We start from the raw sequence: 22,252 nt of genomic DNA on the forward strand, positions 1-22,252 counted from the left end.
TATTTTATTCATTTATTTATTTTTCCTTTTAGGCAGTACATTTATCAAATGCATAGCAATATCAACATATTTGCAAACATTGAATTTGATAACCTTTTTCTGACTCAGATCTAGTTAATGTCAATAGTTTCATAGAAAGAGGGCCTTGGGAGTTAGTGTTGCCCTGGCCATTACTAGTTATAAAATATAAGGCAATAAGTCGTGTTGGCCTTACATTCCTCAATAGGTGATAAGATTATGTGACCTCTAAGGCCTTTTCTAGTCAATGACTGTTTTTTAAATTCTTTACAATGCAGGGAAATTTTGCTTCAATGGAAAACTATGCATTGTTTAGAGTACCCCTTCCAGGTTATTGAATTGTGATTTTATGGGGCTCTGTACCTTGCATGGCCTTTGAGTTATTTTACAGCTCTGCAGATTGTAGATAATTGGTAGCAATGCAAAATAATTCTTGTCTATAGACATGGAAATGAATTATGTCTAGTGGTAGTTTAATTGACTTTTCTCTCACACTGTTCAAAGAAGCCAGATTTGCCTTTATTTGTACATTCATTTAAGAGGACATACAGATGGCCAATAGACATATGAAAAACATGCTTAACATCACTAATCATGAGACAGATGCAAATTAAAATCACAATGAGATATCATCTCACACCTGCCAGAGTGGTTACCATCAATAAATCAACAAACAACAAGTGCTGACAAGGATGTGGAGCAAAGAGCACTGTGGTGCACTGTTGGTGGGAATGCAAAGTGGTGCAGCCACTGTGGAAAACAGTAGGAAGGTTCCTCAAAAAATTAAAAATGGAACTGCTTTTTGACCCAGTAATACCACTCTAGGGATATATCCTAAGAATCCTGAAACACCAATTCAAAAGAATATATGCACCTCTATGTTCATAGCAGCATTATTTACAATGGCCAAGATATAGAAACAACCCAAGTGCCCATCAGCAGATGAGTGAATAAAAAAGCCGTGAGACAGATACACAATGGGATACTATGCAGCTGTAACAAAGAAGGAACTCTTACCTTTTGTGACAGCATATCACAGGTGAGGGACTGGATGAAAGAAACTGAAGGGAGCAGCCAAAGCACATATATTCATAACCCATAGATTCCCACTTCCACCCAGCCCCCACCACCCCTTCCCTCTGGCCATCACCACACTGCAGAAAACAGTGGGAAGGGGTGGTGGGGGCTGGGTGGAAGTGGGTAAGGGGGAAAATGGGGACGTCTGCAATAGTGTCAACAATAAAAATAATTTATTAGGCTAACATTGGTTAACAAAATTATATAGATTTCAGGTGTACAATACTGTAATATGGCATCTGTATGTTACATCATGTGTTCACCATCCCAAGTCAAGAATCCTTCCATCACCATTTATCCCCCTTTAGCCTCTTCTACCTCCCTCCAACCCCTTTCCCTCTGGTAATCACCGTACTGTTGTCTGTGTATAATTTTTGTTTTGTCTTGTTTATCCCTTTGACAGGGGCAGAAACAGAACATTGGGGAACCAGCTAGAATTGTAAGAAATATTAATCATGCTCTGTTAACCGGGATTGTTTTATTCTGATTAAAGAAGGCACATTCTAACCTGGCTGACAGTTACCCACATGGGACATGGGAGCTCACCTAAAAATGCAGCCCATCCTCCGCATTTGGAGCTGCCTATTACCATGGGAAGATGAACAAATTTGCCGCAGAATCAACAGCTCTTTGAAGACCCCCTCCCCCAGCCTTTGCATATCACTAAGCCCTTTGAAGACCCCCTGCCCTTTGGAATCCCTTTGAAGATCCCCAGCTCTCTACTTATCTGTTAACTGCCCATGTGGCACACCTTTTGGTTACTTCCCCATGTAATCTTTTGTCCTTTTACCCTATATAAGCAGCTGGCTTATGGTGGGGTGCAGAGCAGACTTTTTTTGGATGACCTGCTGCTCTCCCATATTGCTGGCAGTATTGGAATAAACACTCATAATGTTTCAACCCTGTCTCTGCTTAATTGGCTCAAGTAGTGACAGGCAGCACAGACCCATTGATTGTCTGGTTACACCTTCACCTTTTTCAACCAGTCCCCTAAACCATTCCCCTCAGACAGCAGTTAGTCTGTTTTCTGTATCTATAAGTCTATTTCTATTTTGTTTGTTAGTTTATTTTGTTCATTAGATTCCACATATAATTGAAATCATATTGTACTTGTCTTTCTCTGACTGGCCTATTTCACTTAGCATAATACTCTCTAGGTCCATCCATGCTGTCACAAAAGGTAAGAGTTCCTTATTTATTATGGCCACATAATATTCCATTGTGTAAATGTACCACAGCTTTTTGCACCTTCATTCCTGATCTTGATATGTTTCTGTTCTTTAGGTAGTCCTTCGAATTGCTTTTGACATCTTAATGGTGCCATCATTAATACTAGTACTTACTTAAATGATAAAAAAACCCAGTTAAAATATTTAGCACATGTTTATTTTTTTTCTGTATGAGAGTCATGATTACTTTGATTTGGTTAAAACTAGCCATTAGTAAAAATATAAAGGGAAAGTAGGTTTTTGAATGGAAAGTTTTGAAATTAGGTGTTTATAATCTCTGATCTCACAGATGGTTACCAATCTTCTCTTTTTCACTTTTTGTGCCATGATTTCACCTTTATAACTTTTGTTCAGCTACTATTTCTTTACTTTTTACATCATTTTGATGAATGACAAACCAATGTAGCACTTGGTAATTTAAATCTGTGCTCCATAAAGCTGAACCAAACAAATGAGCTCATAAACATTTTAATCACAGTTAAAATTGATATGCTTTTATTTTGGCAACAATCTAGCACTCAAGAATTATGACTAATGATTTTTAAGAGAAGTTAACTTTGCTGAGCCAAAGGGGGCAGGGGGGAACTCTTTAGACAATTTTAAGTACAGTATATTTTCACATAACTCTCTTTTGGGAGTTAATATTTTATTGAAAATTTTCATCAGAATCATTACACTACAACATATTCAAAGGGGAAAAATTTCACAACATCTAATAAATAAAAACAGAATTTTATACTTACTGTGCCCCACCACAGAGCATCTGCATATGTGGAAAACTCTTTGTTGGCATCCTTTTCCACCAGGTAGACAAGGAAAGATGAAAAAATAAGAACCAAAAATCCTATGTACCAAGCTGTGATTAATTCCTAGGTAAAAAAGGAATGAAAGATTTTTAGAAGGGAAAACAAATCTTTGAAAAAGGAAAACAAATCTATCTATGCATGATTCCATTCATTTGACTACTTCTTGGATACTTATGATGATTTTTAAACAATCCATTATATACTGTGTCTCTAAATTACTTTGGCCAAATTCTGAAATGACTAAGTTCGCTAATGACAAGCTTATCAAATATTTCAGCAACCAATGCAAGAGTTTAAAAAATCCTGTTCTATGAGTCAGTAAGTAGATCTTACCTTGCTGTGAGCATAAACCACAGAACCTAGTAATTTCCAAGTGCCTCCCCTTCGGTCCATGCGCACCATACGGAGGATCTGTAGGAAACGGAGACTTCTGAGTGCGGACGTGGCAAAAATATTACCCTGAGTTTTTGCAGAAACAACTGCTATTGAAGCGATAAGAACAATGGTATCTGAAAGAAACAGGTTGAAACAGCCATAAGAAGCACGACAAGGCATTTTTAGTTCCAAAAAAACAACATTTCAGAAAGGTTCGCTCGGACCTGTTTGAGGTACAAATAACCAGATCTCGAACCCCAGCACGGCGTAGCGCTACTTGGGCTCTGCGATGCCTGGACAGCGAGAAGGCAGAGAACAGGACTACCCATCCTTGTAGTTCTGGCCCATCACCATCCCATGCTCTACCTATGCAGTTTTGAACCACTTACTACTTAACCCTCAGCAAATTGGCAACGGCTTTCAGAAAGTCTGGGGTTCCCGGGAGCCTTGAAGCTGTGGGCAGCTTTCCCCAACATCCCTGGTTTCCTCAGCATCCCTGCGGGGCAGGAAGGAGCTTGCTCCTCAGCCTTCACACCTCGGCTTCCTGGTTGATGCCACAGAGGCATCATAGTCTGTCCAGCCATGAAAGAGCCACTTGGGACAATCATGTCTCTTGCTTACTTTTAAAAAAAAAATATTTTTATTGATTTCAGAGAGGAAGAGAGAGGGAGAGAGAGATAGAAACATCACCGATGAGGGAGAATCACGGATTGGCTGCCTCCTGCTCACCCCACACTGGGGATCCAGCCTGCAACCCAGGCGTGTGCCCTGACGGAGAATCGAACTGTGATCTCCTGGTTCATTGGTTGATGCTCAACCACTGAGCCATGCTGGCTGGGCTCTCTTGTTTTCTTGACAAAGAAGCTTGTAGCTCCTTTGGGAAAAAAAATTTCCTTATGTTGTGGAGTCTGCAGCATTACATTTTGTTTAACAAAGGCCTCAACTAAGCGGAATACTCTAAGCTCTCTGCATAAAGTACTCTTGATATCTGGTCAGCCAATTATGTGCAAGTTTAGAAACACAAATCAGATAACATTACATTTGTTACAATAGAGTATGTAATTATACACACTGTGCGTTGCATGGGAATAAATATTTAATTTTTGACATATTGGCATTTGGACTAAAAAAATCCTCCCTAGTGTAAGCTAAAAAGAGGAAAAAAATGCAGCTAATGAAAGCGTGGAAAAGATAAAAGAGGACTTAATCGCTCTAAGGGTAAATATCTGGATGATGGAAAGTAGGCTTTGAAGTGGAAGACGTGAAGTGAGGACAAATGGCCTCCTATGACAATTTAAAAATAAGTTAGCTTGACCTTAACATCCTCAAATAAACTTTCCTTCCTGCTTCAAGTGGACTGTCCATGACTGGGCATCCACACTCCAAGAGGAGTTTCACTTCGAGGGCGCTGCATTTATAATGTTTCTGTGATCCTTAGGATTAACTGCTGGATGGATGTGAGCCCCTTATTCAGCTCAGTCCTCCCTGCACATAGGAAGCCCTGGTCTGGACTGAGAAGATCTGAGTCATTCTCCTGGTGCCCTTTTGGGCCAGGACTTTGAGAGGGAGAAAGGGTAAGTAGATGGCAGTACAAAGGTCAGCAGGAAGGTTTCATTTCCCCAGTCAGATCTGAATGCTCTATGGCTCTATGCGTAAGGACATAGAGAGCCACACGTGCATCCTTGAGTTGCTGCTCTCTGCAGCTGTTGAAAATGAGAAGGAATTAAATGTGTTGACACAAACACCAAAGACATTATATAAGTGAATAAAAGCCAGTTACAAAGCAGTATGTGATTTTATTTTAATAAATACATATATAACTAGGAAAAACATATGAGAACATACACAGATTATTACCATGAATTATCTCTAGGAATAAAGAATCCAGGTTCGAATAAATAGTTTTTTTGCTTTCTAAGTTATTAATTTCTCTAATGTTGAAATTTTATTCATTTATTTAAAAAATCTACACTAATAAAAGAGAAACATGGTAATTAGCATATGACCACTACCCTTCCCATTGGCTAATCAGCATATCCTTATGCAAATTAACTGTCAGCCAAGATGGCGGCCGGCAGCCAGGCAGCTGGAAGAGAACATGAGGCTTGCTTGCTCCAGTGACTGCAGACTCCAACGTTCCCTGCCTGACTTGCCGGCCTCTGAGTTGCAACTCTAAGCAACTATGTACTAAGTTGCAAATGTAGAAACCAGCTTTCAGCCTGCCGGGATCTCAGAGCTGAAGTTATACATTGTTTCGATTATAGAACTGCAAACAAACCAGATACGAAGCCTCAGAGCTAGAGCCAGAGCTAAAGCTGGCCCAGAATAAAATAAAAAAAAGAGAAAAAAAAGGAGCGGTTGGGAGCTTCAGTCAACAACCGCCAGCCTGAAAGCAGCCCTCAGCCCCTCACCCAGACTGGCCAGGCACCCCAGTGGGGACCCCCACCCTGAAGGATGTATGACCAGCTGCAAACAGCCATCATCCCCTCATCCAGGCTGGCCAGGCACCCAGTGGGGACCCCCACCCTGATCCAGGACACCCTTCAGGGCAAACCAGCCGGCCCCCAGGCCTCTATTCTAAATAGTAAAAGGGTAATATGCCTCCCAGCACCGGGATCAGTGGAGCCGAGAGGCCTCCTGGCACCGGATCAGTGTGATAGGGGGCAGCGCCCAAACCCCCTGATCGCCCTGCAGCTCTGTGTGTGACAGGGTGTGGTGCCCCAACCCCCCCCACGGGCCCTGCTCTGTGTGTGATGGGGTAGAGCCATAACCTCCCCATTGGCCCTGCCCTGAGTGTGACAGTGGCGGCGCCCCAACCCCCTGATCCGCCCTGCTCTGTGCGTGACAGGGGGGAGCTCCCCAACCCTCTGATGGGCCCTGCTCTGTGTGTGACAGGGGGCAGCGCCCCAACCCCTCCCACCCCCATGGGCCCTGCTCTGTGTGTGACAGGGTAGAGCCATAACCTCCCCATCGGCCCTGCCCTAAGTGTGACAGTGGCGGTGCCCCAACCCCCTGATCGGCCCTGCTCTGTGGGTGATAGAGGGTGGTGCCCCAACCCCCTGATCTGCCCTGCTCTATGTGTGACAGGAGGCGGTGCCCCAACTCCCCTATCGGCCCTACTCTGTGAGTGAAAGGGGGAGCTCCTCAACTCCCTGATCGGCCCTGCTCTGTGTGTGACAGGGGGCGGTGCCCCAACTCCCCTATCAGCCCTACTCTGTGAGTGACAGGGGGGAGCTCCTCAACCCCCTGATCTGCCCCGCTCTGTGCATGACAGGGGGGAGCTCCTGAACCCCCTGATTGGCCCAGCTCTGTGTGTGACAGGGTACAGAACCCCAAACCCCTGATGGGCCCTGCTCTGTGTGTGACAGGGGGTGGCGCCGCAACTTCCCTATCGACCCTGCCTTGAGTGTGACAGGGGGCGGTGCCCCAACCCCCCAATCGGCTGTACCCTGAGCGTGACTAGGGGTGGCATCACAACCTCCCGATCCGCCCTGCTCTGTGCATGACAGGGGGCAGCGCCCCAACTCCCTAATCGGCCCTGCTCTGAGCCTGACCAGGGGCTGCACCTAGGGATTGGGCCTGCCCTCTGCCACCCGGGAGCAGGCCTAAGCCAGCAGGTCGTATCTCCTGAGGGGTCCCAGACTGCGAGAGGGCACAGGATGGGCTGAGGGACCCCCTCTCCCCCATGAGTGCACAAATTTTTGTGCACCGGGCCTCTAGTCCTATATAATAAAGAAGTAATATGCAAATTAACCCTCACACCCTCACAAGATGGTTGCCTACGACCAGGCTGGCAGGGAGGGGGCAGTTAGGGGCAACCAGGCAGGCAGGTAAGCGATTAGGAGCCAGTGGTCCAGGATTGTGAGAGGGATGTCCAACTGCCAGTTTAGGTCTGATCCCCAGATTGGAGAGGGTGCAGACTGGGCGGAGGGGATTCTCCCCCCCCCCCCGCCCCCGTGCATGAATTTCATGCACCAGGCCTCTAGTTCTTGTCATAAACCCCATTCCCAGCCTAATGCCACACAATTGGGAGAGAACCATCACCTCCCAGCTTCTCCCTGAGCATCTAAGGGTTTGGATCCCACATCTAATACCCCAACTTTTAAGACTCCCACTTGAGAGACAGGCTCCCAAAACACCTATCTCTGAAAACCAGTGGCACTTGCATCCATGAGACCCACAAGACTATAGCAAACAAAGAAGCAGTTATTAATGGATATGAGCGCTAGCTGTGGCTGTCCCCTAGGGCTCAGTGCAGAGGAAGTAGGCAGAAATGCTCACTTCCCAGTCTTTCCCTGAAAGGATTCTATTTGCATACTTCAATTCTGCCTGAGGGTCAGGCTTCTAAATTAGTAAGCATTTAGGGGCTGGCTGTAATCCTTCCTGGAGACCAGGGAAGCTGGTGGACACCTCTCTTCCCTCTCTCTCTAGCCCTATCCAAGTTGCCAGAGTCTCCCTGGAAGAATCTAGTATACACACCTGGCGCCTCAGCTTTTCGACCCCTTCTATCCCCCAAAAAGAAGAAGACAGAACACTTCTACTAATTTTACAAGGCCAGAATTACCCTGGTACCAACACTAAAGACACCACAAGAAAATAAAATTATGTATTCCCAATGAACATAGATATAAAAATTCTCAATAAAATCTTAGCAAACTGAATTCAATAGTACATTAAAAGGATCAGACACAGCTATCAAATGGGACTTACTCCAGGGATGCAAGGATGGTTCAATACCTGCAAATCAATGTGATATACAACATTAACAAAACAATGATAAAAATCATATAATCTCAGTAGATGGCAAAAAAACTTTGACACAATTCAACATACTTTCATGATGAACATTGTCAACAAAGCAGCTTTAGAGGGAACATAACTCAACATAATAAAGGCTATATATAACACACTAATAGCTAACATCATACTTAATGGCAAAAAACTAAAAGCTTTCCCTCTAAGGTCAGGAATAAGATAAGAATGCCCACTTTCACTACGTTTATTCAATATAGTATAAAAATCTTAGCTAGAGCAATTAGGAAAGATAAATAAATAAAAGGCACCCAAACCAGAAAGGAAAAAGTAAAATTATTACCTTTTGCAGATGGCATGATATTATATATGGAAAACCCTAAAGACCACCAAAAATGGTTGGAACTAATAAATGAATTAAGTAAAGTTGGAACTAACAAATGAATTAAGTAGAGTAATTCTTTATGTACAAATAGCAATATATAGAAATCAGCTGCATTTCTATACACCAACAATAATGTCAGAAAGAGAAATTAAGAAAAAAGTGGATTTACAATAGCATAAAAAAAATCCTTAGGAATAACTTAGACCAAGGAGGGAAAGGATCTGTTCAGTGAAAACTATATGACATTTGATGAAATAAATTGAAAAAGACACAAATAAATGGAAAGATACTTCATACTCATGAATTGAAAAAATTAATATTATTAATATGTCCATGTAATCCCTATCAATATTCAAATGGTATTTTTCACAGAAATAGAACAAACAATCCTAAATTTATATGGAACCACAAAAGACCTCAAGTAGTCAAAACAATATTGAGAAAACAAAACAAAACAAAACAAAATAAAACTAGAAGCATCACACTTTCTGGTTTCAAAGTGTATTACAAAGCTAAATACAAAGCTATAGTAATCAAAACAGTATTGACATAAAAACAGGCACATAGATCAATCAAATAGAATAGAGATGCCAGAAATGAAATCATACATATATGGTTAATTAATTAATGATAAACAAGTCAAAATATATATAATGGGGAAAGAATAGTCTCTTTAATAAACGGCATTGGGAAAACTGGACAGCTACATACAAAAGAATAAAAATGGACCACTATCTTACACCACACACAAAAATCAACTCAAAATAGACTAAAAACTGTAACACCTGAAACCATAAAACTCCTAGAAAAGACACAGGTGGTGAGCTCCTTTAATATGGGTCATGGCAATAATTTTTTTGATTTGACAACACAAAGGTGACAAAAGCAAAATAAGTAAGTGGGACTACATCTAACTGAAAATCTTCTCTACAGCAAAGAATGCCAATCTATATATATAAAAGCCTAAGCTATCGTTAAGATGGAACAACCAGTCGACCAGTCGCTATGACGCGCACTGACCACCAGGGTGCAGATGCTCAATGCAGGAGCTGCCCTTTGGTGGTCAGTGCACTCCCACAGCCAACCTCCCATGATCCCTCCACCCTGCCGGCAGGCCCCAATCGGCCTGTCGCCCGCCTGCCACGGTGGCGGTGTGGCAGTGAGGGAAGTAGGAGGAGGGGATGCGGGGAACTGTGGTGGCGGGGCGCCTATATAGGCGTCCGGCGTCCGTTCCTTCCATGCCAGGCCTGGCGACTGTCTAGGTACCCTACCTGTGCATGAATTTGTGCACCAGGCCTCTAGTAATGAAATAAAAAGGAAACCTATGAAATGGGAGAAAATATTTGCAAATCACATATCTGATAAAGTGTCAGTAGCCAAAATGTATAAATAATTAATATAACTGAATAAAAAACCCAAAGAGTCTGATTAAAAACTGAGCAAAGAAACTGAGTAGACCGCCCCTCTCCCCCCGCCAATATTATTAATCATCAGGGAAATGCAAAGTAAAACCACACTGAGATATTACCTCAAACCTGTTAGAATGGCTATTATAAAAAAGATAAGAAATCACAAATGCTGGTGAGGATGTGGAGAAAAGGAAACCCTAGTGCACTATTGTGGGAATGCAAGTTGGTGCAGCCACTATGAAAAAGCATGGAGGTTCTTAAAAAAATTAAAAATATAACTACCACATGATCTAGCAATCCCATATATAGGTATATATTCAAAAGTAATTAAAACAAGATCTTGAAGAGATATCTGCACATACAGTTTATTGCAGCATTATTCTCATTAGCTAAGATATGAAAACAACGTAAGTGCTCATAAACTTAATGGATAAAGGAGATATATATTATATATAATATACATAGGTTACATATATATTATATGTAATAGCATATTCAGCCACCAGAAAGAAGGAAATCCTAATATTTGCAGTAACATGGATGGACCTTAAAAACATTATGCTAAATGAAATAAGCCAGACAGAGAAAGACAAATACTGTACATCACTTATATGTGGAATCTAAAAAAGCTGAACTCATATAAACAGAGACTAGAATTATGGTTACCAGGGGGAGGGGGTAGAGAGGGTGGGAAATGAGATGTTGGTCAAAGATTACAAACTTCTAGTTATAAGATGAATAAGTTCTGGAAATTTAATATACAGCACAGTGATTATATTTAATAATATTATATTATGCATTTGAAAGTTTCTAAGAGAATAGATCTTAAATGTTTTCACCACAGAAAAGGACATGGTAATTATGTAATGTAATGGAGGTGTTAGTTAATAATCAATTTCTAATAAATGTGTATCAGATCAATAAAATTTTAACTTACACAGTATTATGTCAATTATATCTCAATAAAGCTGAGGAAAATTGGGTGGAATAGATTAAAACTGTGCAATTAATTAATTATCTAAAATGTCTTTTGAAACATAGGTGCTTTGTCTTAGGTGCAGATACCATATTTTAGTATAAGAAATAAACTATAACCCATATAACCATAACTAATGGACATAAGACACTGGGGGGTAAGGGAGGGCAAGGGCTTGTCAAGGGCGGGGGGGAAAAAAGGACACTTATGTAATACCCTTTGTAATACCTTAAGCGAAAAATTAAAAAAAAAAAAAAGAAAAAAAAGAAATAAACTATAGACAGCCCTTTAAGCTCATTGGCTTCAGATACATTTGTTTAAACATTCATGAGTTAAGCAGTTAATCAATTATCAAGTATTATACTAGACATTTGCATCAGAGATGAATATCCATTCATCCATCTAATAATCAATCTATCACAAATATTTATTTAATCACTACTAAGTACCAGGCATTGTGCTAAATTCTTTATGTACATAAATGATTGTCAAATGGGGACAATTTTGCTTCCCTGGGACAGTTGGTAATGTCTGGAGACATGCTATTTGGTTGTCCTCACTGGGCAGGGGGTTACTACTGGCAACTAGTGGTAGAGGCCAGGGTTGCTGTGAAACATCCTACATTGCCCAGAACAACCCCTAGGGAAAAGAATTACCCAGTCCCAAATGACAGTAGTGTGAATGTTGGAAAAGCCCAATGTACATTTTTAAATTTAATCCAAACAACCTTATGAGATAGTGATTATAATCTCCTTCTTACAAATGAAGAGCTAAGGCTTGCAGGGGTCTGTTAGTCAAGGTCCAAATCCATGAGAGGCTGAGCTGGCCCCTAATTGACACCAAAGTTGTGCTCCTTAGTATGGTACACTATTCCTTGGATAAAGAAAATCCAGGGTGACATAGGTCAAGGTGGGGTGGGGATGAGTGAGGGGAGAAAGGGATAAGCTGTGAAAGCAAGTGGGTAATAAAGCAAGAATAAATTGTTACTGCATAATGCATTCAGGGAAAAGACAAGTGCAAGGAGGATCAAGCAGACATAAAATGACACTAAAAACAGATGGTATTTTTATGGATGCATCAAGAGAAAATGGGGCTAGAGAAAGAAATAGAACTGCTAATAAACAAGGAGGAGCTCCAAATTGCATGGAAAACAAAAAAGCATGTGATCCTGAGCTCTTAAAATCTGCCTCTCCCACAGGAAACAGATGTGAGCAAGTTGGGAAGTAGTGAAGAAATAGTTATTGATTACAAGCAGCCCATTAGAAATGTGAAATATAGGCTTATAAGATATTAGGAAGTAGGCTCACATACTTACTGAATCACTTAGAGTGATTTATGGACGAATTCTTGAGATTTGAGGAGGCTGCAAAGATTTGAACAAAGTAAAAACTGTAATGATATTTAAGACACATAGGGACTATAAAAGAAGCTTATTATGAGACTCCAGTGGAACTTTGTTCCACTAATATTTACAAAATCAATATAAATTGATAAATGTGAACCCTGTTTGAGAGAAATCAGCCACTGAAATATTGAAAAGCCCTCACTATAGGGTGGATTCACATTCAAGGGTATCCTATCATGCAGCCAAAGACTGGGCTAAAGCAAGGTCATTTGTATATCTGAACTCTGATGGGCTGTATTATGTTGCTACAATTACACAGAAAAATATACCTATTAGAAAGTATACAGTCACCCCTTGGTGTCTGCGGGGGATTGGTTCCAGGATCTCCCATGGATACAAAAATCTGAGGATGCTCAAGTTCCTTATATAAAATGATGTAGGGTTGGCCGGTGTAGCTCAATGTTGAGTAACCTAAAATCCATTTACTCATGAACCAAGAGGTCGCCGGTTCGATTCCTGGTTATGGCACATGACCGGGTTGTGAGCTTGAGCTCCAGTAGGAGGCATGCAGGAGGCAGCTGATAGATGTTTTTCTCTCATCGATGTTTCTATCTCTCTCTCTCCCTTCTTTTCTCTCTAAAAAACAATCAATAAAAACATATATTTTTTTAAAAAGATGTATTTGCATATGACCTACAGATACCCTCCCATATACTTTAAATCATCTCTGGTTTATTTATAATACCTAATACAATGTAAATGCTATGTAAGTAGTTGTTGTTTAGTGTTCAATATATATTGTTTAGGATATAATAACAAGAAAAAAAAGCCTGTATATGTTCAATATGGACACAACCATCATAGGCCTAACTACATAGTACACATGAGCAACAACGTACATTCCCCCCTTCCCCCCTGAATATTTATGATCTGAGGTTGGTTGAATCTGCAGAAGTGGAACCCATAAATATGGAGGGCCAACTGTATGCTACATTTGACTTTATTTAAAATCATAGTGGGAAGAACTAAATAATATGGATTAAACCAAGCACTTCTGGATTATAATAATATGGATTAAAAGTGTTCAATAGTTTTAAACTTGTAACTGTAGGACAGATAAAATTTCTAGAGGTAAACCACAAAGAGAGCACTTCCTGACTCCTAGAAACTGTCTGAAGTCTCAGAAAAATTTTCCATAATAGCTAACATATATATCCCTTTTGCACTTTAAACTCATTACATCTTGTTATCTCTGGGAAAAACAGAAGTGCAGCAACTGCAATATTCCTGATGATTGTATCCTCCTCTCCTACCACCATTTTTGTTCCAATTCCTTGAGCTCTTTTTAGTGGCCTCATTATAAGCTAAAATTTGAATAGATTTAACCAAATGCATGTTTAAACATTGTAAAAGTGACAATTGCCATAAACTATCAAAACATTGGACATATGGATAAGATAGGAAATAAATGTAATGAATTGATTTACTTAGTCAACAACTTGTTAATGACCTTAGGGTTACTTACTTTTCGCTATTAAAATGCAAGGACCTTGAGGCAGGAGCATGGAGAGTGTGCTTGGGGAGGGGGAAGGAGTGGGTACAGAGGTTAATTTAGCTTGAGTGGAGTGAGGATGGGGGACAGTGGGTGGGCCCTGGTCAGATCATAGTGACTTTGGGAAGAACCATAGATGTCCTGATGGGTTTTGAGCAGAAGAATGCAAGATCAGATTTGCATTTTAGAAGATGGGTTTTGTTGCCTTTGAGAAAGAGATCAGGAGGGGGCTGGATGGCAGGCATGGAGGTCAGAAGCCATTGCCATGCTCTGGACAAAGGGTGAGAGCGGCTTTAGAAGAGACAGGTTAAAGTGAGGAGCAGCAGAGAAGGGTTTGCATTTGGGACATGTTGTGAAGGCGGAGATGTCAGGACTTGCTGAAGGACTGATTGTGCGGTGTGTCACAGAAGGGAAGCCAAGGGTAATATCCGGGTTTCTGGCTGAGCAATTGGGTGAATGAAGTGCTATTTACAAAGATGGGGAAATACTGCAGTGGGGGGAGGGAGAGCAGAAAGGAGGGCTATTTGAGGAGTAAAATTAACAGCTTGGTTTTAGCCACATTCATATTAGGATGCCCTCTAGGCCTCTGGTAGACAGTGGGTGAGGCTGGAGTTCTGGAGAGAGGTCAGGCCTGCATACTTAGGCAATAGATGTTTTGTTTGTTTTTTATACCACAGGGCTAATCTCCTCCAACTCAGTAACCTACTGAAACTATTGCTTCAGAAGGTGGGATCACAAATGTTTAATTTCAGATGTGGGTTGCAGATTGGAGGATGTAGGAGACTGTTTCAGTATTTATAAACAGGAAAGGAGCATTTGTCCTCTGAGAATCACTGTGAATGAGTAGGAGGAAAACCATCCTCTTTAAGGCATGCTACAGTATCTTGAGTAAATTACCTAGGTGCAATCCCATCAGTCCTCAATAAATCAAAAGGATGAAAAGTCACGCATAGTTTTGGATGATTCAGGACACGTTTTAGGGCAATGACAGAGTGGCTATATATTATGTCCCTTTATATAGAAAATTAAAAAAAGGCTGTTAGAAGCAGCCATTTTGCACGCTGATGTCTTCAGATGTTCTTTTCTTCCAGCCTTTATTTTCGCACGCACCAAATGAAAACCTGTGGCCAGTTTCAATTCAGCAGAGCCCCACACCTGTATTTGAATGCAGGTCTAAAAAAAATTGGGGTCCGACCAATGAATGATCAAAGTTGAAACTTCTTCTGGAAATCCCCTAACATCCGAGGATGAAACCCAATGCTTAGATATCTAGTTCAGTGTCATACCTGAATGTTTATTCATCAACAGTCAAACAATGTCATTACAGGTTTAAATTTACAGAGTGAAAGCAAAATACCTGACTTTCAACACTCCCTTTTTGCACTTATTCCAAGCAGTTGAATGATACGGATTCTTTGAATTTTGGCAGCTGGTTATGTTTAGTAGTGCTGGGAACTGTAATTTTTCTTTGAGAAACTTGATACGTATTTTCAGACATCAGGTTACGGTTAATTATCATCTACTACTAAAAGTTTTTGAAAGGATATCTTTAGGAAGTGCTTTGAATAGACTGTGCTATTTGGATTTTGTAGAGGAACATGCCACTTCAGCTAAAATGTCACTAAGCAAAGGGCACCTATGGATGGGGTTTCATTTTAAGTCTTCTGGAGGGAAATCGAGAATTACCTGGTACACCTGGCTTTCTTAATCTTTTTCAATGTGCAACTTCTTATTTTTAGAAGTAAGAAATAGATACAGTTTAGGCTCCTGAATAATCCTTAGGGATAAAAACTGGAGTGTGAAAAATGGACTTTTTCTTCTGTAAAGAATGAAAAGATAGTGCTTAAAAGGAGTAAACATGAGTAAACACAAGCCACAAATAAATACCTGACACTCATTATAATTTTGGAAATCCTACATGTTGCCATGTGCAGATCTATCCTACCCTCTATCTGTATTTTTAGAGGGGTTATTAACTAAACAAATTGTGTTTAATTACACTCTAAATTCCATCTTTAATTATGAAATTCTTGCCCAAATTTGCCCTCATTGGTCCTAGCTACAGGGCAGTTTTTAGAACATTTTAATTTCATATTTGCTTGTATGTGCTACTGTTTACGAACCCTACAAAGTATATTTCTGTTCTCATCCATGTTTAAAAGGAAAGAAATGGTGTCCTGGAGAGGCTTATAGAAGATAATACAAGCCAGCACAGGATTAGAATTCGTGGTAAACAACTCGGGAAGCTGCAGCTTAGGCTGCAAAACATACATACGGTCTCATAACACATCCTAAGCTATGAGAAAAAATCCTACTTTGGACTCACTTCCTTTTCATTATCAATTCCTTTCCTACCATTATGAGCTTTTTGAATGAGACACGCTCTGCTTCAAGGAGAATAAAAACAAAGGTTATTGAAAACATGCGATGATTCGACCTAGGCATCCTTGATAATGAGGCTGGAGATGGCCGACCAGAGCTCATTGCCGTTCGGAGCAGGATATTTTCCCACACACTAAATGTGGAGACGTATCAAGAAAACGTAACTCAAAAATAGTTTCAGATGTGCACATTTTAACATTATGACCAGTAAATACTCTAGAAAACCACAGAAACTTGATAAGAAATGGATTCTTAAGGGCAAATGTCTTGAGGATTAGCTACAGTCCTTTGATCTCCAAATTCCAAACACAGATTTGGAGTCTGTGGTAGGAGCTAAAAGCAAATACAGTATTTAAAAGGCAAAAGAAAAACATTGAGAGAAAGGTAACATGGGGGTAGAGGAGCCTCCTGTAAAGAAGCCTATAATTAATTACAAGCATGCAAAGTAAGCACTTTATTTAAAAATATCATCATATTCACATGATCAAACGAAAGTAGGGAACTGAAGCAATTAGACCAAAAAATGCAGGTAAATATTATTCTTCTGAAAACTCTTGATAATTGAGGTAAAGGTGCTATTTTATTTTATTTTATTCTTGTCTTGCATTGCTTGGATAATTGTAACAATTTTTCCTTCATTTTCTCATATTGTTTTTACATTGTGTAGGTAGAAGGACAACGGGGGGTGGGGGTGGGGTAAGATTCTACATGTGAATGTCTAATAGCTTGAACTGTTTTGAACTTTTTATTCACTTGATACACATTTACTGTGGCCAGAAACTGCTAGCACCTGGGTATACAATAGTAAAGGCACAGATGGGACTTGGATGGGTGAAAACAAGAGAGATGGCACCCTGCACATACGGGGATGAGAGGACAATAGGCATAGGAGACACTGAATGGAGGAATACAAGGAGCACAGTGCAGGGTCAGCTAACCTAGTTAAGGGGCCAGGAAAACATGGGGAAACATAGGTTAAGCCATAATGGACAATCAAACTCCTCTTATTAACCCAACATCCTTTAGGTACCATAACACAATCATATCTGATATGATCACATCTAAAGAGCTCTAGACTAAAAAAGTACCTGGAATAATTCCCTCCCCATCCATTCCTCTTTGAAAATCAAATATATTCTTATTTAAGATACATAGACTCTCAAATTCTAGGAAATAAGTATTGATTAGAAAAAGCAACCAACAAAAACATACAAAGAGGTCTTACAGAATTGATACTTTTTCTTCTGATTGTATTTATTGATTCTGGGATTGATCAGAGATCAGACTGAACCCATTACTTTTTTGATTCAATGTATTCCACTAACAGTTATAGTGTGCTAGTATTTATTACATGCCAGGCACTAAGCTAAAATTTTTACATGTATTATTTTATTTAATCTTCTTGGACAATCTTTTGGGAAAGTACAACTAAAATTACAAGTTTAATATTAAAGAAATGTGTGGAGAGCAAATTAAGGCCAATCTTAGAAAACCTTTCCAGACAGGGCTCTGTTAAGGGAGTTAAAAATGCTGTTTTGTGTTAGTTCAGCCTAGGGCTGAGGAACATTCAAGTGAAAAATCCTATGGTAAGTTACCTCCAACACTATCTTTGCAGTGACAAAAATGCCTCCAGTGTGAGATTCTGCATAATGGCACATTATGGGAACCGATCAACCCATCCCAACATCACTGGACAACAAATATAATAATAGTCAGCATTTATGTTGCACTTATTATGTGCAGGCAACATTCTTTTTATTTAGTTTTTAAATAGTTAATATGTTTATAGTTTAAATATCAAAATGGTATGAAGAGAAATTAATGATTACTCTTGCTCTCAGCCCTGTCCCCATTCACTTTGCCCTTTCTCATTATCTTCAAGTGAACATTTTTATTTTTTTAAAAAACATGGACAATGTGTCTTTATACAAATAAAAAAACAATATGACTATATATTGCTTGTCTTTTCTTACACAAAAATATAGCATACTACATATGCAGTATTACATTTTTTCCTTTCACTTATATATACTGAGATCTTTCCAAACTACATAACTATATAACTTCATTGCATGTTATTTATTGTATTCTTAGCTTATTCAGCTACACTGAATACTTATTATACATTAATGAAACTATTAGGAAGCACACTTTTGAGTTGAAGTGTAAATGCCATGTAATTTTATGAGACATTAACGCTTTTCCATAAGGGTGATACCATTTTGCATACTATGGAGTATAAATGCCATTTTCCTCATGGTCTAACTAAAAATGTGTAGTCAGATTTTGGATTTTTGTCAATCTGAGGAAATACTATGAGGAATACAGATTTTTCTGTGAACTGCCTGTTCATATCCATTTGACATCTTTTATTTTCTATGGGGATGTTAAATTTTTCTTCTGAATTTCTAGAGCTCTTTACATTTAAATGATTAACTCTTTATCTCTGATAGGAGCTGTATTTTCCCATATTTGTCTTTTGACTTTGCTTGTTTGTTTTATTTTATGCAGCATTATTTGATTTCATTTAGCCTAACTTTATACATTTTTAATTTTTATGTAGTCTAAATTTATCAATATTTTCTTCTATAGCTTCTATATATTTAGTTGCAGTTAGAAAGGACTTCTGGTTCCATGACTACAAAAAAAATTTACCCAATTCTGCTATCCAGTATTTATAGTTTTATTTAAATCTTTGATTTATTTGGAGTTTGTCTTGGGATCTGGTAAGATATATATGATCAAATTTATCTTTTTCAAAATGAGTAATTAGTTGTTCCAACATCACTTATAAACACAGTGAGAATGAAGTTGAAATTCATGAATTTGAGCACATGGGGTTGTTATTAACTTTTGAGAACATGACCTTTTTGTTTATGGTGATGAAGAATCCATTGGGAGACATTAAAGAAAATGATGGAGGAAAAGCAGAGTCTGAGAGAATCGTTTTAAGAATAGGGGGATTTCAGAAGGTGTGGAATTAGGGAGAACAAATGACTTCTTTTTAGATCACATCAGAACCTGAATATTGGGGCTCACTTTGCTATAAAGCTCCACTGGGCCTTGTTAGACATTTTAAACTTTTTATTCTGTTGGAGTTACGCTTTAAAGCTCTAACTAATGTGCTTACAGCTGGCCCTCCACGGGTTTCCTATCCAGAGATTTAACTGACTGGGAAACAAAAATATTCCAAAGAGTAAAGTTATGTTGTTGTTGACATACACTATGAAGTTAGACCTAGGATGGTTGCAGACTTATTTTCTTTTCATTATTCCCTAACAATGCAGTATATGTATGTCACTTACATTATATTGGATATTATAACTAATCTGGAGATGAATCAAAGTATATGGGAGGGAAATATATGCGTAGGTTATATGCAAATACTAGGCCATTTCACATAAGGGACTTGTGCTTCTGGGGATTTTGATATCTGTGGGGGTTCTGGAATCAACCCCTGCAGAGACTGAGGAACAACTGTTCGTATATTCTTTAGAAGGCAAGCATAGTTAGTATTGGTCTCATTAATGTTTGTTTGAAAAGGGACTTTCTACAAAATAAAGTTAGATTTAAGTAATGGTCCTTCAGGAGTCTGTATAGTATTGACTTTTTACATTAATTGGTCTCTCAACACTTCATCTACGTAAACGTCAAAGTTACATTCGTTTAACAGATCACGAAGAACTTCTCCTTAATGACTATATTTTAATTTGTTTTATTGATCCAAGTGGTTAAATATGAATTTTAGAAACTTCTGCTTATGAAAATAATTTTCAAAGAAAAACAGATAAAGTAGAATCATTCAATTTCTATGAAGATAAAAAATGTCACGTAAGTCAGCCTAGCTGTAATTTATTACCATGAAATATTCTAGGCATTTTTATATTTTGAAAGGAATGGTCACATTCTGGAAGACAGTTTGGCAATTTCTGATAAAGTTAAAGAAACACTTACCATATGACCCAGTAATCTCACTCCTGGGTATTTACCCTAGAGAAATAAAAACTTATGTTCATACAAAAACCTGTGCATGAATATTCATAGCACCCTTATTTGCAATAGTCATAATTGAGAAGCAATCCATTGAACGTTTAAAGGTAAATGGATAAACTATGGTACATCCATATTATGGAATACTATTCAGCAGTAAAAAGGAATGAAATACTGATACATGCAGTGACTTGGATGGATCTCAAGAGCATTATGCTGAGTTAGGGGGAAAAGCCAATTTTGAAAGGTTACTACTATATGATTCCATTTACATAACATTCTAAAAATGACAAAATTACAGTGATAGAGAATAGATTAATGATTCTAAAGTTATCTCAAAATAAGAAGTTGGAAAAAAAAGGCCTGACCTTAGGAAGATGGCTAATGGGAAAAAGAATTGTACATTTTATGACACTGATATCTATTTTCTTTTAGACTTCAGCTAAAATGTGGGGTGGAGGAGGTTTGGGATGGGAATCAGACTTCAGCACATGGTTTATCATTTGTTCCTATGCCACAGTGGGTAGTGGAGGGAGATGTGGTGTCATAGAAAGACCTTGGGACTTGATGTGAGCAAATCTTTCTCTGTATTTTTTGTTCTGATTCTTTTGCTTATATGCAGTGTGACCCTTGATATGACCTATAAGTTAACACTCCATTTTTAAATTTATAAAATGGGTATCATATGGGGGGAGATGGAAGAGAGCTATGGGAGATAAATGGTGATGGAAGGAGACTTGACTTGGGGTACTAATGTGTTGTGGAATTGTGCAACCTGAAACCTGTATAATTTTGTTAATCAGTATTACCCCAATAAATTCAATACAAGGAAAACAAATAAAATGGGTATCAAAATCTCTTCCAACTTTAATAAGATTTTCATAGGATTTATCTGAGATAGTTCATAAATATGATTTATAATTTAAACTATGAAATTTTATTCCTGTTCATGTAACACCAGATAGCCCAACTCTCAACCTTCTGGTATTTTCAGCTTCAAAAGAAGATTACTTATGTAAGTACATAACCACAGTGAATTAGTGGACAAGCAATCAAAAGTCAAAAATGAAGCAAAGGCTCACTTATCTTTTGTTTCAAGGAAGGCTGTGAGTTGAGCATTTAGCTCAATGTGGTTCTTTCTTTCAAACCAGAAGGGTCCCGAGGGAAAGTAATGCACTGTTTTCTTTCGTAATTAAAGAAAAAAATCAGTAAGTTATTTCTAACAAAAAAAAGAGATGGTTCTGCAGCATTTTCAGTTGGAACTTTTGCTTATGTTTAAAAATGAGGAAAATAAAAAAGTCCTTTCCAATTGTGGCCAGTAGAATTAGGATTATCCCTTTCATGGCATCAGGTACCACATGAAAATCTGGATCCTAAAAAGAAAGTTGCTAATCTAACATGGTCTCCCACCAACCCTTTAATAAATTCATTTTCCCTGCTCCATCATTATTCTTCCAAATATAGATTAAATGGATTATGCTGTAATTAAATTTGACTCTCAGAAGAGGCAGTGCTTTAGAGCAATAGGCTCTAGGGAGGCAGAATTCTATTACTAGCTTCACTGCTGACTTAGGGGCCAGGTATGAGCCCCTCCTCCTTATTTCGTGGCACCTCAATTCTTCTGTCTATAGAATGAGATAAACAATGTCTCAGAGGGACATGGTGCTGCTGCTTTATGAGCTCTACATTCTAATTGCGCTCCAAATTCCTTGATGGAAAAGTGCTCTTTGAAGAATTAAAGATGTATTTATATTGTTGTTGTGACTCTTAACAGGAATGAAGCTTTAAAATCTAATTTTAAAAGCCTCCTACTGCACAGTACATTACCCACTTTCTTAAATACTGCAATCAGCTGTGCACTGAGTAGCTCGGTGGTATTTATTAAAAATAAAAAATAAAACACTGCAAAAATGTACTGTAGAACATTTTCAAAGCTATGTGCAGCGGTTTAACGGC

At 38.9% G+C, this 22,252-nt stretch overlaps 1 protein-coding gene across 3 annotated transcripts in view; it reads right to left on the bottom strand.

The window, feature by feature from the left end:
• KCNQ5 (potassium voltage-gated channel subfamily Q member 5) overlaps positions 1-22,252 on the bottom strand; it is a 513,730-nt gene that overhangs the window by 112,169 nt on the left and 379,309 nt on the right. For all 3 annotated transcript variants that reach the window (XM_070418240.1, XM_070418239.1, XM_070418238.1), the window contains exons 4-5: positions 3,464-3,639; positions 3,068-3,193 (exon numbers count right to left, since the gene is read on the bottom strand). In XM_070418240.1, coding sequence (XP_070274341.1) covers positions 3,068-3,193; positions 3,464-3,639 — 302 coding nt within the window. The remainder of the gene's footprint in view (positions 1-3,067; positions 3,194-3,463; positions 3,640-22,252) is intronic.

This window comes from Myotis yumanensis, unplaced genomic scaffold, assembly GCF_028538775.1.
Source record: "Myotis yumanensis isolate MYYU_CA2020_CCGP unplaced genomic scaffold, mMyoYum1.0.hap1 SCAF_6, whole genome shotgun sequence".
In the NCBI taxonomy this organism is placed as follows: domain Eukaryota; kingdom Metazoa; phylum Chordata; class Mammalia; order Chiroptera; family Vespertilionidae; genus Myotis; species Myotis yumanensis.